Raw genomic sequence first — 19,543 nt, 5'->3', positions numbered from 1 at the left:
ACTGCTGGCCCATTAACAGAAAAATCTACACTAATAACACTCATGTCATGTGCCTTATAACTGTATTCACTAGTAGAAAAATTACTGTATATGCTCATGACTGTAGAAAATTATGAAGCCACCAACAGCATTGATGCTAGAAATATTCCTGGTTTGCCATTATTTGTTTTGACACATCTGATGCAAAGTATAGAAGTTTTGCAAGTTAATAATAGTTAAATTAAATACTGTAGGTCCTCTCTCTAATTCTAACTTTGATCTTCTTGATTCTTAATAGACTGAATAATGAAACCAATCATGACGAAAACCAACTGCAGAAGCAAGGCAAATTCTATAATGGTTAATAAAATTAACATCATCTTGAAAACAAAGATGACAAAGACTGAATGCAACAATAACATTCAACAGAAAGTAAAATAATATTGTTACTCACTGAGTAGCAGCTTAAATTCAAAAAAGGTAAAGAAAAAGCAGTAATCAGGCAATCTAAATTAGACCTTGATAGTGTAAAATTAAAGGACGATTTAGTTGCAGCGACAAGGTTGCAGATTGCAACAAACTGAATACCCTTCCCCTTCCAAGCGTGTAGGAGAACCTATGGTGGCTGCAAAACTCACTTTACATTGTAAAGTGATAGAGACTTGAGAGCCATAATGACATTTTTATCAATCAGCAAAACCACTTTGTTTTCCATGATAATCATTTTACAGTAGAGATAAAAGGCATGCTGTACACAGCTGCGGCTACAACACTTTGACAGAATAATGAACAGTGATTACGGACGCACATTAATTGCACTAAGTTCCTTTAATTCCCTGCAGGATTCCTGAGTGAATAAATAGCTTTTACACTCACATCATCAGTGCAGCTCAGGATGACATGTGGCAACTTTGAGTATTATCTTTTTAAACTCAATGAGATGATAATTGGAAATTAAATGAATACTGAAAAATAATCCATACTCTGTTAATTAGCTCAGAGCTTATACATACATTTCAGTCAGATAAACCTCATCAGGCCTTCATTTCTCTCTACAAGGCTTTTTTGTTCACGCTATCTGTACTTTTTCTGTCTGCTGTGGCAGCAAAAACGTTACTTTCTCTGATTTAAAGCGCATCACTCTTAACATGTTACACTGAACATGTTGAAGACAAGGCAATGGAATTTAAAAAGCATGGCTTATGGCTTTTTATTCATTTCAGCTCATATCTCATATTAAATATTTCTGTCAGGGTTCTGATAATGCTGCATGTGATTGACTTGTTATTATAATTTTTGCCTCTTTCATGTAAATGCGTTCATAACTGGACTGGTAAACCCAGAATGATACTGCTCATCCACATTACCAATGTTGCTGAGTCTAAGTTGAACTTGCTTTGTGATACAGGCCCCTGTATGTGCAACACCACAACAAGTGCAGTCAGATACAAAGGCACAGATACCAAGGTCTCCACCGGTCTATGGATTCAACCCCTTAAGTAACTCCAGACTGCAAAGTGACATGAGGAGGAGATGGCTGAGCTGCAAACACCTAACTCAGAGGGAACTACTTTTTTAACATCTGTGTATTTTATTGAAATGTGCAAAATTATCAGTTATAATCATGTAAACAATCAGGAATTCCCCTGTGGATTACGAGTCTGATTCAAAGTCTGTCACAGAGGACCATCGCCACACCGACAGCAGAGTCCGCGTTCTGTCCGTAAACCACCGGCTGAGGAAACGCCCTCTCCACTTCCTGCCTGAGCACCTCATTGCGAGCGAGGGCGCTCCCACTGCCTACGATCCTGCTGACCCCGGCCTGCTGCAGACGCTCAGCAGGCATCATGGAGGTGATGTTGTCCAGGACTCCGTGGCACAGTGCCCTGGTCACGTGACCCAGAGACAGATTGGAGGCGGAGATGTCGGTCACCTGACCCAGGCAGAGAGGGTTGTGTCTCTCTCCCAGGATGGTAGGACTCACCCTCAGGTCACTTGTTTCCTGGTTCAGAGCGCTACAAATCAGCTTCTCATATAGGCACAGCTCATTCAGCTCTGCACCTGTGAGATATAAGAGGGAGAAAGTCGACGTATGAATGAAAGGATTTTATATCTACAGAGCCTTGTTTTAATAGCTTTAAACAAGATGCAGGAGTTTGGAGAGTCAGACATTTGATTCAGTACACATCTGACCAGGCTGGTTCAGTTGTTGAGTGCTTATTTCCAGAATTAAATCTTAAAACTGAGCTTGTGAGATGTACTCAAGTGCAGAATTTAAGCCACTAGAATTTACAGTAACCTCATCAGTGAAGTACATTTCATGCTCTGAAATATCACTAACATTCAGTTGCATGTGTGGATAAAATGGTACTTACCAAGCTCTTTCATCCAGGCAGTGAGCATCTCCACAAAAGTGGCCAGCACATTCCCTCCGTTGAGTGACGCTGCCACTGCCAGGTAAGAGGAGTCGAAGTACGGGAAGAAGGAGATGGAGGAGGCAGGCTGAGGAGAGTCTGGAGGTTTGAAGTCAGCTGGCATGGCGTAGGTCAGCTGGGCTGAGGTGCTGATGTTAAGGACTAGGAAATTAGAAAAAGGATACAGACAGTTATCTAAGGAATATGAACTAACAGAAACAATCTGACATGTAAGAGACATTGATGGCGGGAACACCCATAATCCATAATGTATTTGTTTTCTGTGTGCTGGTTACTCTGGTTAGCTGCAAAACACCTATTTTAAATTATTCTCATATTTCCATCACAATGCTGATACACTGATCAAATGTTTTCATTACAAAAAACGTATCTGTAATAAATTAAAGCATTATCAGTGAATTAGTAGATGAGATCTAATGGATGCAACATTGTCGTCACAAAACAACGGCACGGTGCAGTCGCAATGGATTCTTTCATTTGAACTGAATAAAGTGTAAAAGGAGTAATGAATGCAGTGCATAAAGTGTGATCTCAGCCTAAGAGAGATGACTGGACTTCCTGTTTCACCTGCATCTGTCCGCGCACTCATGCAGGAGTAGACAGAGCACTGGAAGTCTCCCATGGCGGCCCCTACTGGCGTACCAGCAGGGATGCCGTGCCAGTCAGAGCACGTCTTTCCCGCCAAGCCACCAGATGGCACACACTGAGGTAGCAGGTGCAAAGGGAAGCCGGTACCCTTCAGACTAGAGCATGCACACACAGAGCGGCTGGTTATGTAGGTTATACACGACACCTCCAAGATTGTAATGAACTGTGTTAAGTGGTTGCAGTTTAAACTCCAGGCAGGTAAACTACAGAACATTTATCTCGCATTTAGTACTTCTACTGACACCACATGCTTTAGCACATAAATGAAGCATGTTACATACATGTCTGTATTCCACTGGTTGGAGGAGGTGTTGAAGAAGCCCCAGCTGGCTGCATTCTGAGGCGTCATCACACATCTGTCCAGACCACACAACATGGACACCACATAGTCCTGGATGGTACCTGCAGCTGTGAAGTCCTCAAGGAACTTGGGCCTGCAGCGAAACCACACATCATTAGATTTCACTGTGTGATTAGCAGGAATGTATGCAGTCAAAGTGGTGCAGGAGGCTCTAAATGAGGTTTTGAAAAAGTGGGTGCCAACCTGTGTTTCATGTACCAGAGGATTGTTGCACAGCCAAACCCCGTGGCTATGCTGAGATGTGAGTCTGGTTGTGGCAGAGAGGACAGGAAGCTACTGCTGCAGCGTCCGTCCTGCCAGGTGATCAGCTGACTGGCATCTCTAGCTGTGAAGAAGTCTCCGTTGGACCAGTCACAACCTGCGAGAAGCAAGAAACATGGACAAAAACCTTAACTTCAGCCTTTAGCCAAACAAAATAAGTAATATCTGACTTAATGGTTTTAGTTTTGTATTGATACTAAAACCTGTTGCATAGATTTTCTTGATAGATGAAGCTAAGGATTCAACCAGCAGAGGGCAACATAGTTTCTCATCAAACCTTGGTGAGATGAGGCTTCATTGCAAAGCAAGTTAAGACAGAGGTCATAACTTGCTTTGGACTGCCATTAACTTTTTATTTTTGATGTAAGAAGAGAAATCTCTTTCTCACTTACTTAATTACTTACTTACTTACTTACTTACTTAATCCATATTTTTAAAAAAACATCTTAAGGTCATCAATATTTCAAACTGGATAACTGCCATAATTCAGCAATCTGAAAACACTGCTCTCTTCTTAAACTCCCATGGCTATTTCTTCAAGCCTGTGGTCTGTTTAAACATTATGTGTACTGTGGAGCCAAAACTGTGAATTATCTTTAGGTACAAGAGGTTTGTTAAGGGTTAACTGCATCTAGAGGAAACACATTTATTACATTAACTGATCTGTATAAAAATACATACAGTACAGTATGAAGCAGGGGACGGCCTTTTGCTTAGATTTTAACACTCTGAACAACACTTTCAAAATATGTTGGATGAAATGGTTTATGATACATGGATGTGGAATTTTAATCTCCATTGCACATGTTCATATGGAGACTTGTAGTAACAACGTGTAGACTTGTTAGAAACATTGTCTTTGATTTCCATTGGCAGTTTCCACCCTCTGTCTCATGACCAGATTAACAAGTAACACTGAGGGGCCCTGAGGCAATCTGTCCCCTGCTAACACAATAGATACTGAAATAGTAATGCAAATTAAAAGGGAGAAGAATGAGACACAATGGACACTATGAAGACATGAACAAGTTAAAAAGCTTCATTTATTAGCGCCTTTGGAAATAGCTTAAACTTCAACTGAGGATCTGTAAAGCTGCCATTTCATAATGATGTTAAAAAAAAACATTAAATCAATTGTAAAAACGGGGACCCTCACATCAGAGTGTATAATGAGGGACCCTTATTAGGGGCCCCTTCCATGGAACAGAAGAATAAAGACCATTTTAGGCAAGTATGGATGGATGACCAGATGCTGCAGGCTTTAATATGGAGAGCTCTCTGTCATGAGCCCTGCATGCTTCTGGGGCCGGGGGCCCTCTTTATTTCAGGGTCATGGGTCATTATGGAATTTCATATAGGGTTTTTGACTTATGTGCATAAGCAAATATTCTGATTAAATTTACAAAGATTTTACATATGTATCTATATTTTGGGGCCCAGGACCATCAAATACACTTTACCTTGTCCTCTCTAATTATTTTACATTTTTCTATGCTAAATTAAATACTTTCTCCTGCTCAAACTACTCATGTAACACAGAGCTGCTGTTACACAGTTAACCACACATTGTTATGAAATGTCACAGCAGGCAGACAGTTGTCTTACCGCTCTTTGCTTTCCAGAATAAAACCCCGTGCATCTGTCCAGACAGCCCGATGCTGCGGACATGCTGCAGTTTGTCTCTGGGCAGCAGGCCGACGCACCGGTTCAGAGTGTCTATGATACGGACAGTATCCTGTTCTTTGGCCTGTGTAGCAGGGAAACGTAGCCAGGTTACACATAGGACACACAGGAAACACACACACACACACACACACACACACACACACACACACACACACACTCACAGAGAGAGAGAGAGAGAGAGAGAGAGAGAGAGAGAGAGAGAGAGAGAGAGAGAGAGAGAGAGAGAGAGAGAGAGATTTGCTCAGCTATCGTTGTTAGGACATTGCATTGACTTCCATTCATTGTGGAACAGTCATATCTATCTCTAACCTAACCTCAATGAGGACCTCAGAAATTAAGTTTTGCCTCATCAGGACCGGGCTTTGGTCCCCATGAGGACTATGGTCCCAACAAGGTCGGTGTTTATACCGGAAAAAGTCTCAATGAGGTAACACACACACACATACACACACACACACGGTGTTTAGTTTACTAAGCTGCAGGGCAAAGTTGTGAAGCACGTGAACGCACTCACCTTTATCCCGCTACTGTCGCTTATATCAGACGTGGTTGGTATCGAGTGACTCGCAGCCACAGATCTGGATTCACTGTCTAATAAAACCGCTTTAATCGAGGTGGTTCCCACGTCTAGTCCCAAGATATATGCAGCCATGACAGCTGCTGTTTTTGGCTCTGTGTGTTTCTGCTGAACGACATCATGAGGCAAAGTCAACACTGGTGCGTTTACGTGCAAGTAGGGAATCGGACATTCCCAATTTAGTTGGTTGTAACTACTTCAAACCAAATAGTTCCAGTGATAAACTTTGGAAAAATAAAGAAAAAAAACTTAATAATTGTTTTTGCTTGCACCATTGACTCGAAGAGAAAAGAAATTACTGGCTCCAACAAAGAGGCTATTATAATAGCACCTCTGACAGATTAGTAGTAGTCTATTTAGCTATAATTCCTAATATAATATCTAATTTCTTTCTCATTGTGGACATTTCGTCTTGCCAAACGCTGTACAATATAAACACTGTATTCCAGGTGTGTGCTGGCTCTCTGCCATGTCATGCAGGAACACCTGAATGCATTGAAGTCATTACTCATTTTATCATTTACACCAATGAGTGTTTCCTGTTATAACAAGTCAAAATGTTCTCTATCAGAAAAGTGGGCCTACATTGCCTGTCTGAGGGTACACTACAGCTTTGTCAGTTTTGCTGTTGTGGTTTATTGATCTATGAGATCCAGATTAAGGGAGCCCAGAATAATATCTGGCTACTATAATATTTGTGTCTGATATAGTTTTTCCACACACACACACACACACACACACACACACACACACACACACACACACACACACACAAAAACAAAAACAAAACAAAACAAAAAACACTTCTATTGTCTTGTTAAAATCCTTAAAATTACATCCACTCCTGCTCCCTCATTACAAATTCCAAACACTATGAGTGTGCAAATATTTTTCATTTCAGAAGTTTAACTGTTGGACACAAGATGTCTCCTACTTCACTGTGAAGTTATTCTCAGTGTTTGTGCACTGGAGGCTTCAAGTTTCCACATCACACTTGTGTAAGTTTCTCAACAGAAGTACATGAAGCATTAAACTGAAACACCAACAGTTAAAAATTTTCTTATTTATTGCTTCCAAGTGCAGTTCTTTAAAAACATTTTCACTTTGAATGTGTGCTGACAAAATAATTTCTCTCATAATCCAACATTAATTCACTATATTTTGCTGACATGGAGGACTTCCAACAGTTGCAGTCTAGTGCCTCAAGAGGGTGACAAGTGTTCACCATGGACAGTGATCAGATCAGCCATAATTAACGCCTGGCAAAAGGAATGAGACACAGACAATAAAAGGAGACATTGCTATAGGATACAGAAGTCAGTTCATATTAAACAGTTTAAAGGAGGATACGATAACCGCAGAGAAGAGTTCAGGCATGCAAGCTTTCACTCCATGTTGTATTTAATGGGGAAAAGTTCATGAAATCTGTGTCAGTGGTGTAACACTCTGTAAGATGTAGAACACAGTATCATGCATTGTAGTATATGTAATTCAGAGAGGGAGACATAAAGAAATATAGTGCATGAGACAGGGCAGGAATGAAGTTTAAAAATCACCACTGAGCTCAGGACAGGACTCCAGGGAAATCAGAAGGGGGTTGATAGGTTATATGATACAGACAGGATTAGGAAATAGGGTGTGTTTTGGGGGGGGTGTTTTCTTTGTTTGTTTTTCTGTAGACCAATCAGTATTCAGATGATCTAATGCCATGAATCTACACAGTCCAATACAGTAGGTGGCGGTATGCATCTTTAAAGTTGATTTGCGATCCACCAATAACCACAAAGAAGAAGAATACCAAGGACAGTGGCACAGGCCCCTTTTCCCCTATTTTAAAGCTGAAATTTCCCACTATGGACTGTGATAGGAAACGCACCGCATGGTCGCCTCCCGTTTGATGATTCCCACAACGCACTGCGAAGGAACATGGCCGACTATGTCGTCTAAACTAGAATGAATGTACTATCTCTGAGCAAAACCGACTGACACTCCATCAAAACAACCCAAAATCCACGTCTATTAAGTCATTCTTACAGATTATGTCCGCGTGATCGCGCTGTGAGGAGCCGACAAGTCCCTGCGTTTATCTCCGGTAAGAAGTTGCCATCATTAACGTCGCTGTTAGCATATTAGCATGTTAGCGCTGGTGTGGCGAGAATGTCGAAATCATGCAGTTAGTGTGCTGTAAAGTTTAGTTTAATTACTCCTTTCTCTACCACAGTCTCGTCCGCCTTTGTCTCTTCTGCTGTTAAATGGGCCCGTTTCTGTCAGTAGAACAAGGCTGTAAATGTGCTAATTATTTGCTTTATTGTGGCCAGTAACGTCAGCAAAGCTAACATCGAGGATCGATATTCTTTTTCACTCGTATTAGTGGGGCTTTAATTTAATGAGACTGCTGTTGAGTTCTTTGTCATAGTTAATCTGTTATTATATCCAAGGGAAGGTATTAACAGTAAGCCCGTTGACATGTTAAAGGCCTGTACAAAATGCTGTTGTAATGGCCTTGCTGACAAGTGAAGGACTGAACTCCTTTTAAGTACTGTAGGTTAAAAACATAACAACAATACTGCTATGTAAAAACGTTCCTGTCCTGCATTCAAAATCTTACTTAAGTAAACACACTGACGTATTCTCAGCAAAATATATAAAGACTTAAATGTAAAAAGTTCTCTTCATGCGGCAGACTGGCTCCCATCAGTGTAACTTATTATAATTATTATTATCACTGATACATTAATGTCAAAGCGTTTAAATTTGTAGCCGGTTGAGGTTTTTCCAAATCCTCATGGCTACAATTAGTGAATGTTTTTCTAAACCCTGGTTAAACATTATGTGAACTGTTGTCCAAGCCAAAACTACAATTATCTTTAGAGACAGGAGGGATTGTTAAGGGTTAAGTTTATCTATAAGAATCACACTTTTTACATGATCTGATCTGTGATAATAAAAAATACAAACCCTACAGTACATGACATCATGTGACTTCAACCTCATTAGTTACAATTCAGTATTTTAATCTATAACAATGGATTGTATAATATAACCTGTGTGTAAAATCTAAAGGTGCAAATGAGTTAGTCATCCCATCTGTTAAATAAATAAAGTGGAATACAGTAGAATTGACAAGTAGGCTACATTATTTGCCTAGTATAGAGCAGCATAAAACTAAAGTACTGAAATTACAAGTGCTTCAAAACTGTACTGAAGTACATTTGAGTAGATGTACCTAGTTTGTATTGTTAACATGTCTGAATCTCTCCTGTTGCAGCAGCACCTTCCTGTGACACACGACCAGAGCCAACATGGCAGGAGTTGTAGCCAAGCGTGAGGGACCACAGTTCATCAGCGAAGTGGCCGTGAGGGGTAACGCCGCCGTGCTGGACTACTGCCGCACCTCCGTATCCGCTCTGTCCGGCGCGACAGCTGGCATCCTGGGGCTGACAGGACTGTATGGCTTCATTTTTTATTTCCTCTCGGCGTTTCTCCTCTCTCTGCTGCTCATCCTCAAGGCTGGACGGCGGTGGAACAAATGCTTTAAATCCAGGCGGCTGCTCTTCACTGGAGGGCTCGTCGGAGGTCTATTCACTTATGTCCTGTTCTGGACTTTCCTCTATGGAATGGTGCATGTGTACTAAAAATGATCCACCGCAAATAACCTGATTTATCCCCAACTAATGCTTAGTAAACCAATAATATTGTCTGTCCTGCTGTTTGTAGATAAGCCATTAGTGAAAGACTTGATTTTTCCATTATGAACTGTTGATACAGTGGAGGATGTGTCAATAATTGCCATTTGCAGAATAAACTGTCCTCCTATCCCTCCTGCTTCACACTTAGCAGTGACTATGAACTTGTTTAACCTGTAACTCACGGTTTTTTGCTCAGCATCATCAGTGCCAGGATGAGAGCCACAGCTATTATGTCGGTTGTAGTGTAACATAGATCACAACAGATTACATCATCACAAGGTGTAAGCCCTTGGCATTACATTTCATGTACAATACTATTGTTAGAATAAAATAAATGTGATTACTGATTGGAATAAATACCTCTGTACAACTTGTTTGCACTCATTATTAATCCGTTTGTCTTTCAGGTATAGAGACAATTGTTGGCATCATGAAATAAACAATACATTTGTTTCAAACAGTAAAGACTATTCAAATAAATAAAAACGAGAACAACAAACAGGAAGAAGAGTCCATGCACTTCAATTTCTTGCACCATTCATTATCAACCAGTACATCAACAGAGAACTCGTCCACTTGCGGTAGACCCGTAGCACACGACACACTGCATTCCACAGCTTCACGAGGACGAGTTATGTTGTGACAGAGATTGTGTTGTAGTCGTTGCATGGCAGATATCAGCAACAGCCAACTTGATATCCCGTACAGCAGTGTTTTAACAGTACGCTCAGATGCGCTTCACAACACAGGTACATGAAGCATTAAACCGAAACACCAACAGTTAAGACCGTTCACATTTTCTTACATATTGCTTCCGAGTGCAGTTCTTTAAAAACATTTTCACTTTGAATGCATGCTGACAAAATAGTAAATCTCATAATCAGACATTAATTCACTATATTTTGCTGACCAATGTAACCGAATCTATTTATTTAACCTTATTCAAGCCTGCATTTTAGATCCATAGTGAAGATTTTACATAATCATAAAGGGCTGCATTTTCTTCAATTCAATGAAAGCATCATATCCAGTGATTTTATAATTCTGCCTAAAAACTAAGGTCCGTCAAGTTACTTTAACTGGAAATGCTTAATTAGTCTGATCAACAGCCAAAAAAGCTAAAAGTATTGTGTTTATGACATGAAATAAAGATGTACGATGGATTATTTGCATTTCTGAGGCAGCAAATGTTTGGCAGATCCCTTAGTCTTAGATGAGTAATTTATATATCACTCTGTTAATTGTGTCAGCATTATCACAGTACGTTTTCATATCATCATTTATGGATAATATGGATAATCTCCCACATCCCACCTTTGGATCCTGACCCAGCCACTGAAAACCACCTTCCTCCCTGTGTATCTACATCAGTGTCCTGTCCTAGATGCACAGTGCAGGACGATGAAGACTCTCTGGACCGACATATCTTCACTCAGGCTAGTGTCATGCCAGCATTCGTGCCAGTAGGTGAGAAGCGGACATCGGTCCGATTTTTGGTTCCACCTCCTGCAACATAACCGAAGATCACTGCGGGTGATTTGTCTCTGCAAATTTTAATTGTGTGAAGAGAAAGTGATGTGATGCTTTGTCTGTGCACCTTGTGGGGAGAGAATGGCGGAGTATCGCTGTCCTGTGTTGCGTGGAATGGTGGGACCCCGGTTGTCCACAGGTGGCTGGTTCTCCACGGTGGGAGATCCCTCAGTGAGTTCAGTTTCCTCTGGCTTTTTGATAGAGTTGATGGCCTCTTTCTCTGCAGCTGGTTTCCTGGATCTCCTTTCCCGGTGCCCTGTCTTCCCATCCTTGGGTTTGGTCCGGTCTCTCCTGTTGTATGCAGTAAACCAGAGATGAGCCAGTAAATGTGATGATCAAGTTTGATCAAAAAGCTCCAGCATTAACATTAGTGTAAATGCAGCAAATCATACTTGAAGTTGATGATTTCAAACTTCCTCTCTCGATAGAAGAAGCTCGTGTTCATCATGTACAGCAGTATCATATCACAAGCAAACGCTCCCTGAAAGAAAGAAAACATTTCCAACTGGATTTTCCGGAGAATCATTATGTTACTGGTGATCATGCAGCTAGTGGTAGGATGATATTTTTCAAACTTCAGGCATCTCAGTAATTACACACCAATTATCCACTGACACATCATCAGAATATTTTAATAAATTACTCACTGCACCAAGCAGAGCAACTCCCGAGCCAATGGCAATTACTGTGGGAACAATATTGAATTTCCCAGCCTGTGAAACAAAATCAGGCATTCACTGCAATGACCATTACCAGTGTTACACTGTATTTTGTCACCCTTCAGATTCTGTGACCTGTAGTGTTGAAAGAAAGTGCTCTGATCCTTTACTAAAGTAAAAGTATCAATACCACAATGTAAAAATACTTAATTACACTTAAGGTACTTCAAGTAAATTTAGCTGGTAATAGTTCTATACTTTTACTTAAGGTTGCAGGATTTTTACTTACGTATGAAGTATATTTACATTGTGGCATTGATACTTTTACTTAAGAAAAGGATCTGAGTTCTTCTTCCAACACCACAGGTCACAGAATCTGATGGGTCACGAAATACAGTGTAACACCCAAATCATGTATTTCCCTTAGAACAAAATGTCCAGATCACTGTCATACCTGGCCAATGACCATTATATCGAAACGAATCCCATACACTTTGAACAAAGTGCGATTGGTTGTACCATTTTGATCCTTGTAATACCTGGCATATCTGCAGGGTAAGAAATTTTGTTGATTTAAAGCGTGAAGGGTAAACAAAACAGGGACAGGGAGCTGACAGATTTCCGTCTTGTTAAATGGGGGGACATACCTGAAGTTGTATCCTGATTTAGTGGAGTTGTCTAAACGGGTGAAGCTGTACTGTGGATTACACTCTGAAGAGTCCTTGTCCAGATCACAGTTCCAGTCAATAACAATACCAACAGACCCACCCTGACAGACAAAAACAGAGACTTTGTGAGTATTAGAGCTCACACATGTCTTAAGTATATTGACGCACATTATGTTTGTTTCCTTTAAATTCAAAACTTCATGTCTTGTTACCCTTCTTATTCTTTAGAACCACTCAAGTGTTTTCAGTCAGGTTGAAGGAGAGCGGAGCTGTGCTGGGAGTCACATGATGTCACCAAACTTCATGAATTATTATCATTAGGCAGACGTTTTGACTTGTCATAGCAGGAAAGCACAGTGGTACTAATAATATCAACAATGGCACTGTTCTATATAAGTGTCCCAGTAAGCCGTGACAGTGTGCCAGTATGCACAATACCAGTAGAAAGCAACTAAATTGAATTCAGACACAATTAATTTGATTATTTACAACTGTTGCTTTTCCTACTGTGACATGTCAAAATGTCTGCTATGAAAAAGGCCTATGATGACGGTGGAAATGGTCCCACCCTAACAGGTACAGCTGTCAATCAAGCTCACTCTACACGGGACCACATGATCGTTACAAGAGGTCTAATCAGACAACTTAAGTGAAAACACCTGTGTAGGTAAACTATCAATGTGTTGGGGCTTTAAGAAATGCATCAAGATAACCCGTGAGCTTGAAGGCTCATGTTGGCCTTGGAAATAGCAGTTTGCCAAAAAAAAAAAGGTCCATTTGCTTAGTTATTCTGGAGCTTTCAGCCCTATCTTGTGGCCTTCATCAGCAGATAAAATTTTTAATTGAGATGTTATCACATGACCTGAGTACAGAATTTACTTTTTTATTTTATTTTTTATTCATAGGACTATCTGTAATCATGTCAGTCATGACAGTCACATAATAACTACTAACCATCTCCATGACAACTGAGCAACTTCCACCCACTGATAAAGGCCACAAGATTTGGCTGAAAGCTATGGAAAACCAAGGAAGTGAATTTTGACTTTTTTTTTTTTTTTTTTGCTAAAAAAGATCCCTTTTCTTAGGATTGTTGCACAACCACTCTGATTTCCACTAAAACTGAAATCACATTACTTAAAAACCATAGATACCAATATGGCTGCCCAGCATCCTTGTCAATAATGGGAATGATGTAATGATTTGACAGGAAGTAAAGAAATAGACACTTACTGTATTTTGAGTTTTTCTGAAGTGATTACTGTGATCATGAGCAGTTCAAATGCATTTCCATAATTCCTAAATGTTATGGTCTATTATGGCTTATTATCAAGTTATAATTTCCTGAGCCAGGAACTGAAATCCCTCCCACACACTGTCATAATTGCCAACATTATTACACTTAGTACCTTAATAGCCATGGTTTGGAAGTCATGGCTAGCCAAGCTGACCATATGTCCGAGGCGGAAGATGGGGCAGTAAGGATCTTTGTCACTGTAGGAGCACCCCTTCAGGTAGGTGTCATTGCTGCTATTGGTGGGGTTGTCTTTGAAGTTGGACCTTAGAGGTTAAGATGGAAGACATGCATTTTACTGTCAGATTATCAGGAATGAGTCTAATTTTCACACTGACCATCATGTTTTACGGACTTTAAATTTTACAGTTTAGTCAACCCACAGAAAAACAGACAAATAAACCTTTTACGGCAGATGGAAACAGAATCAGAAACACCTGGTCCTACCAAGTAAGAGTCAGAGAACTGCTTAACATTAAAAAGCCCTCACACACTGCAAAAACAGATATTATCATGCACAGGTATGTACATTATGACAATATACCAATTTTATTTTACACACACACACACACACACACACATATGTGTGTGTGTGTGTGTGTGTGTGTGTGTGTGTGTGTGTGTGTGTGCCTGAATACAAATACTTTATTTGGCAAAGCCAAATAGTAAGTTTTTTATGAATATTTGTTTCATACAAATATTTTAAAAATTATTTGTTGTCAGGAAGAAAAAAAACATGTCAAATACCAGCATGCAGGTCGGTTACATCACTATCTCAGCTCCACTGTTACGTCTATCAGCTGTTACGTGATTATGTCTATCAGCAGGTCAGAATGGGGACCTCCTTCGTCAGGTAGTTTATTTATGAATACTTATTGTAACACTTTAATTTTTTAAAATTAAAAGTGCATCTTGGTGCCATGACATTGGCACAGTGTTGGTAGTCATGTCTGGTATTTTGCTAACCTCAGTTGCTTTTGGTTGGTCAGGTGGGAAACTGCGTGCCAAGGTTTTGGTCTCAAGAACATCGCACTGAGCTTCAGTATTTTGGGGAAAAGAGAAAGGTACACAGGTACACCGGCAGAGGCCGGTGTACCTGTGTACTTGAAGTCAAACAATGGCTTGAATCAGTTGAGATGGTTGTTCATTTGAGTGTGCCTTGTCCTTTTTAAAATTGGTAGAATTGATAAAACTGTATTGGTAGAACTGTGTGGTAGCCTATACTTTGATAGAAATGATAAAATCAGTTTAAAAACTAGTATGTGTGATGTTATTGACCAGGGAAACAAACCACTTCTCTTCATCAAATAAAATATCAAAATGTTTACCATTATGAGCATTTTTATACGTTAATAGGGCAACGTATCCTGGGAGATTCAACTCATAAAATCTAAAATATACAAAATATTTTTAAAAATTTGTGTTGAAATGTTTTACTTATGTGCAAATGAGATAAGTAATAACATTAATTATTTTTTACAACTCATTCTCCACTTCTGCCTGTTTAAGGGTTAAAAACTGCAGCTTGAATAAACTCACCACACACACACAAAGAGCAGCGTATACAGCGTGTGTATGTCAATCAACGGTGACCACACCATTACACGCTCTGCTCTGAGAGCACTGAGTGCAACTGCATGTGTCACACTGTAAGACGTGTAGTGTTGCCAGCCATTTCGAGTGGTGCCCGTTAACAGGAATTTGTATTACCTGCCAATCTCCATTAAGCACGAGCATATCATAGATTAGTGAGGAAACATAAGAGAGATTGCTGTGTCATTAAAATAAGATCCTGACTGATGAATTGGCAATAGCTTGTGGCATCTCTCTGCTTTCCTGCAGGACTTGAACAAACGACAGCAGAGCGAGCAGCAGCACAGCTCCCTGGGTTAGCCCCATCCGATCTGACACCTGTCCAGAGCAAGGCCCGCTGTCAAGGACGTCTCAGATGACTGTTTCACTGTCTCACTGAGTGCAATGCACAGGCTGGTATAAATAGAAGGCTTTCTGCACCCTAAAGTTATTTAAAGCAGCCATTGGGACACGTATATCCCCTCAGCCCACTCAGTCAGCTATGTCACGGTGCCTTTAAACCGTAAGCACACCACCAATCAGCACCACTTAAAGACACTTACTTGGAGAATTCAAACTTTGGAAACCGGATGAAATTCTTGATGAAGACGGTGAAGTTTTCGGCTTCGCTCAGTAGAGGCTCTCTGGAAGTGAAAGACACATGCAGCTGTGTGCAAAAGACAGAAACAAATGTGGCCGCCAGGGTGTTTTAGTAATAAATAGAAGCTGTGAAATGTCTCGGTCCCTGTGAGGTATCAGAGCGAGTGTCAATGTAGTAGCACAAAATGGCACATTTCCAAAGTTCTGCAAAGGAAGAGGGATTCTCACTCGGGTCTCTTTTTGTATTCAACAGGACACCAAGCTTGAATCTCACAGGTCCCAGTGTCGTTTATACACAACCCGGTCTTGACTCCTGACAAAGAGAGCAAAGATTACTGTTGGGTGAGGCTTCCTAAATAAGACAAACTGGAACACTGAAACATATATAACAATTATTTATTGGAGTATGTTGTTGAAACCCAAAAATATAACTAAGGTATTGAAATGTAATAACTTTGTGAATAACCAAACCACAACATAAACATATTAAATAAATAAAAATATTCTAAAACAGTATATAATTATAAATAAATGATACTATCATTCTTTTCATCATACAGAGCCTAGAGGAGATGCTCAGTGACCAATATGAAAGATCACCTAGATGAAAATGTAAACCTGCAATTGAGGCTAAAATATGAAAAAGTATTCAAAGCTTTTCAAGGCTTTCACATGACTACAGTGCAATAAATGCTCCTCACCATGGCCGGCTTTTACAGTCTCCCCCTCGATGCAGTCATCATCACTGTTGCATTGTCCATCTAATACCTTGGCGCTCTGCGAGAGGTAGAAGAGATGCTACTGCATTTGAAAATCTGTGGCGGCGCATTTAAAACTGAGCTCTGTGTACTCACCTCAGGGCAGCGCCCCAGCGTCTGATTGGGGGTCTCAATGTAATTTGTTACTACGAAGAACACCTGCTCACCCTACAAAATCAAATTAGGTCCACACAGTGAGTTGGAGAAGGAAAAGGTTAAACAAATTACACTCCTGAGAAGTTCAATATTGTTAAATCTGTTCAGACTGATGCTGATGCCAACTATATCCACCGAGGCAGACACTCAATAGCCTCAACTGGGGACTCTGCCATTGATATTGTTACTACGTAAACTAGGACTGCCTTTTTTAAATTAATCAGATTGATAGATAGACTCACATTTGGGGGTATGACATAGTCCTCAGGACTCCAGAGTTGACTTCCTGTCTCAGAGCTGTTGATCATTGTAACACCTTTAAGCTTGGTGATGACTGAGCTCTGGATGGTCTCTTCTTTCTCCTGGTACCCCTTTTTCACCACAAACACCCACCTGAAAAATCCATCAAACCTTCAGGATTCTCAATGCTCCACAGACTTATACTGAATATCTTACTGTATATTTCAGTATTATTGTGTTTTTGGACCTTTTTGATGTAAGTGTGATATTTGTGATCTTTTGTTGAGCAGCCTGTCTGTGGTCCGGGTTGACAGCACACGTTATAACTCATAGTAATAATTAAGTGTGTTAACAAGCATGTGGCTGATGAAAGGAGTAATGTGTGAGTGTATCCTGGATGTCATAGAATATTTTATGCTTCTCCACTGGAACTATAATGACCTTTTGCACACACACACACACACACACATACATGTGAGGGTGACAGCAGCATCCAGTTCATATCATGCACAAAAATACCACAAAGTTGACATGATACTGATCAATACACATGAACATGAGCAGCTCTCCACAAGCTACAGAGCCAAATATGACAGTCAGAGCAACACGCTGCCACTAAATCTGTCATCTCACAGTTTGTCTTAACTTTCACAAACAGGTAATGTTAATGTCAAACCACTCGTTGGTATTAACCCTGTCCTCCCTGTCACCTGCTTAGTTTTCATCATTTCTCTTACATACATCAGCATGACATCATGCAGTGAGGGGTGGGATAAGATTACCTCTTCTCTGTGGGGCAATTTGAGACATTAATGATTTCAGAAACACAAACAACACATATCCAAACTGAAAGAAAGCAATGTGGTGCTGCCACTTTAACGAAGTAAAAAACCTTCGGCAAGCTCAACTATTTTTAACTTTGTGAATCACTTTCTAAAAGGTTACTTTATCCCATGCATAGCACGATTGAAAAATGGGGGGCATGCAAATGCACCTCACCCGATTATGTATCCCAGCACGGCCAGCTGGTAGAGTCTTAATAATATTCCTATTCTCTTGTTTTCGGCGATGACATATTTTGCTGTCTTGTAGTTGAGGAGAGAAACGCAGAAGCTTCCCAGGCCAGCCATTCCTCCTGCACGGTGAGCCCGACTGAGACAGACAGACAGACTGCAGCTCCCAGCTGATACAGCTGCTTCACTTGTCACACAACGGGCAAACCCATTGAGAGAGAGGGGCTGCAAAACACTGCTGACCAAACGCTGCTTGCTCCAAAAGACGACTACATGACATCTGGAGGGAGTGTCAAAATTATGATCAGTTTTAAATCAAATTCTTTTTCACTAATATCAGTTTGGGAGCCCCCAAAAAACTTTGCAAACTGATGGAAGAAGTATTCAAATCCTTCAGTAAAAGTCTTGCATTTAAAATCCCACTGAAGTATAGAAATATTACCAGCTACATTTACTTGAAGTACTTGAGTCAAAGTATTCATTTAGCAGGAAATCGGACTGATATATTAAGTAGATGATACAGAGCACCTTGTATTATAATGATGAGTCAATGCATAAGCCGCATGTTATTGCTGGAGCTGCTGGAGGTGGACCTAATTTGAGCTGATTTGTGACGGTCATAAAATAAATCTGAGGGGTGTCGAGATGATAGATTGGATAGGAAAGAAGAAAAAGTATAGGTCTGCTTCATAAATGTGGATTAATATTTCAGAACTTTTCTTTAATTTTTGCATTGTCGTGAAATATTGGAGAATTTAACCCATTTGGACTTTAAACAGTTATTTATTTGAAGCCATGTGAGGGGAAATGTCTCTTTAAATGAACTGCAAACAGCTCAGATATCTGAAACATGACAAAGAGACACAAATATACAGATATAGGAACCACTGTTTATCTTTAATGTATAAGTTATTTTGTAATTTATGTATTTCAATCTTAAAACTAAAGCTGTCAAATAAATGTAGTGTAGTATACTTATCAGGTAGCATAAAATGAAAATATCAAGTAAAGTACAAGTACTTCAGTAAATGTACTTAGTTACTTTCCACTGGTGAGGGGAGCATGCAAGTCAGTTTTGGACTCATACATACTTATATGTGCAATATACCTTTATGTTATGATAAAAGTGGTGTTAATGTTTTGTTTTTGTTTTGTTTTTAAAGAGTTTTTTAGTAGTTGTAGTTTTTTCATGACGCACCTGTTGACCATTTCTGCACCAACAGATAACCATCTACAGTATAAAGGCTATACATAAAATGAGTGAGACACATATAATACAATATCTTGATTTGTTCGTAATTATTTTTTACTACATATAACTTACGATAATATAATACAATATATTATATATTTCCTTCATATATTTGTGTTATCATTTTCATTCTGACTTAGTAGGCTCATATACTGTTATGTTGGC

At 39.9% G+C, this 19,543-nt stretch overlaps 3 protein-coding genes across 4 annotated transcripts; 1 reads left to right on the top strand and 2 right to left on the bottom strand.

Moving 5' to 3' along the window:
- Nucleotides 1–1,551: 1,551 nt before the first annotated feature.
- shpk (sedoheptulokinase) lies at nucleotides 1,552–6,082 on the bottom strand. Its single transcript, XM_042431153.1, has 7 exons — nucleotides 5,885–6,082; nucleotides 5,290–5,431; nucleotides 3,607–3,781; nucleotides 3,344–3,496; nucleotides 2,982–3,157; nucleotides 2,355–2,555; nucleotides 1,552–2,040 (listed from the first exon to the last, which is right to left on the bottom strand). Exons 1-7 carry the CDS (start codon nucleotides 6,020–6,022, stop codon nucleotides 1,646–1,648), a joined length of 1,380 nt encoding a protein of 459 aa, XP_042287087.1. The 5' UTR covers nucleotides 6,023–6,082; the 3' UTR covers nucleotides 1,552–1,645.
- A 1,717-nt stretch (nucleotides 6,083–7,799) lies between these two features.
- emc6 (ER membrane protein complex subunit 6) lies at nucleotides 7,800–10,006 on the top strand. Of its 2 annotated transcripts, none has more exons than XM_042432315.1 (2): nucleotides 7,800–8,039; nucleotides 9,219–10,006. In XM_042432315.1, exon 2 carries the CDS (start codon nucleotides 9,250–9,252, stop codon nucleotides 9,580–9,582), a length of 333 nt encoding a protein of 110 aa, XP_042288249.1. In that variant the 5' UTR covers nucleotides 7,800–8,039; nucleotides 9,219–9,249; the 3' UTR covers nucleotides 9,583–10,006. The 2 variants fall into 2 exon arrangements, with proteins under 2 accessions (XP_042288249.1, XP_042288248.1); XM_042432314.1 differs by having other exon boundaries at nucleotides 7,801–8,039; nucleotides 9,216–10,006.
- Nucleotides 10,007–10,097: 91 nt separating this feature from the next.
- Nucleotides 10,098–18,334, bottom strand: p2rx5 (purinergic receptor P2X, ligand-gated ion channel, 5). The gene is made up of 13 exons (XM_042432313.1): nucleotides 18,113–18,334; nucleotides 17,116–17,266; nucleotides 16,814–16,885; nucleotides 16,661–16,736; nucleotides 16,188–16,272; nucleotides 15,923–16,003; nucleotides 13,903–14,053; nucleotides 12,473–12,594; nucleotides 12,280–12,373; nucleotides 11,814–11,879; nucleotides 11,559–11,647; nucleotides 11,234–11,457; nucleotides 10,098–11,142 (listed from the first exon to the last, which is right to left on the bottom strand). Exons 1-13 carry the CDS (start codon nucleotides 18,241–18,243, stop codon nucleotides 11,069–11,071), a joined length of 1,416 nt encoding a protein of 471 aa, XP_042288247.1. The 5' UTR covers nucleotides 18,244–18,334; the 3' UTR covers nucleotides 10,098–11,068.
- Nucleotides 18,335–19,543: the final 1,209 nt, after the last annotated feature.

Source organism: Thunnus maccoyii, chromosome 13 (genome assembly GCF_910596095.1).
Source record: "Thunnus maccoyii chromosome 13, fThuMac1.1, whole genome shotgun sequence".
In the NCBI taxonomy this organism is placed as follows: domain Eukaryota; kingdom Metazoa; phylum Chordata; class Actinopteri; order Scombriformes; family Scombridae; genus Thunnus; species Thunnus maccoyii.
This window is presented reverse-complemented; position numbering and strand designations above follow the sequence as displayed.

Coding starts and splice junctions, on each gene's coding strand:
- shpk (XM_042431153.1), bottom strand. CDS start 6,022: ATGGCTGCATATATCTTGGGACTAGACGTGGGAACCACCTCGATTAAA. Junction 3,782..5,289: donor ATTCTGGAAAGCAAAGAGCG/GTAAGACAACTG, acceptor TGCTTCTCGCAG/GTTGTGACTGGTCCAACGGA. Junction 2,556..2,981: donor GAGTGCGCGGACAGATGCAG/GTGAAACAGGAA, acceptor CTAATTTCCTAG/TCCTTAACATCAGCACCTCA.
- emc6 (XM_042432315.1), top strand. CDS start 9,250: ATGGCAGGAGTTGTAGCCAAGCGTGAGGGACCACAGTTCATCAGCGAA.
- p2rx5 (XM_042432313.1), bottom strand. CDS start 18,243: ATGGCTGGCCTGGGAAGCTTCTGCGTTTCTCTCCTCAACTACAAGACA. Junction 16,886..17,115: donor ACTATGTCATACCCCCAAAT/GTGAGTCTATCT, acceptor TTGATTTTGTAG/GGTGAGCAGGTGTTCTTCGT. Junction 16,737..16,813: donor CGCTGGGGCGCTGCCCTGAG/GTGAGTACACAG, acceptor TACCTCTCGCAG/AGCGCCAAGGTATTAGATGG.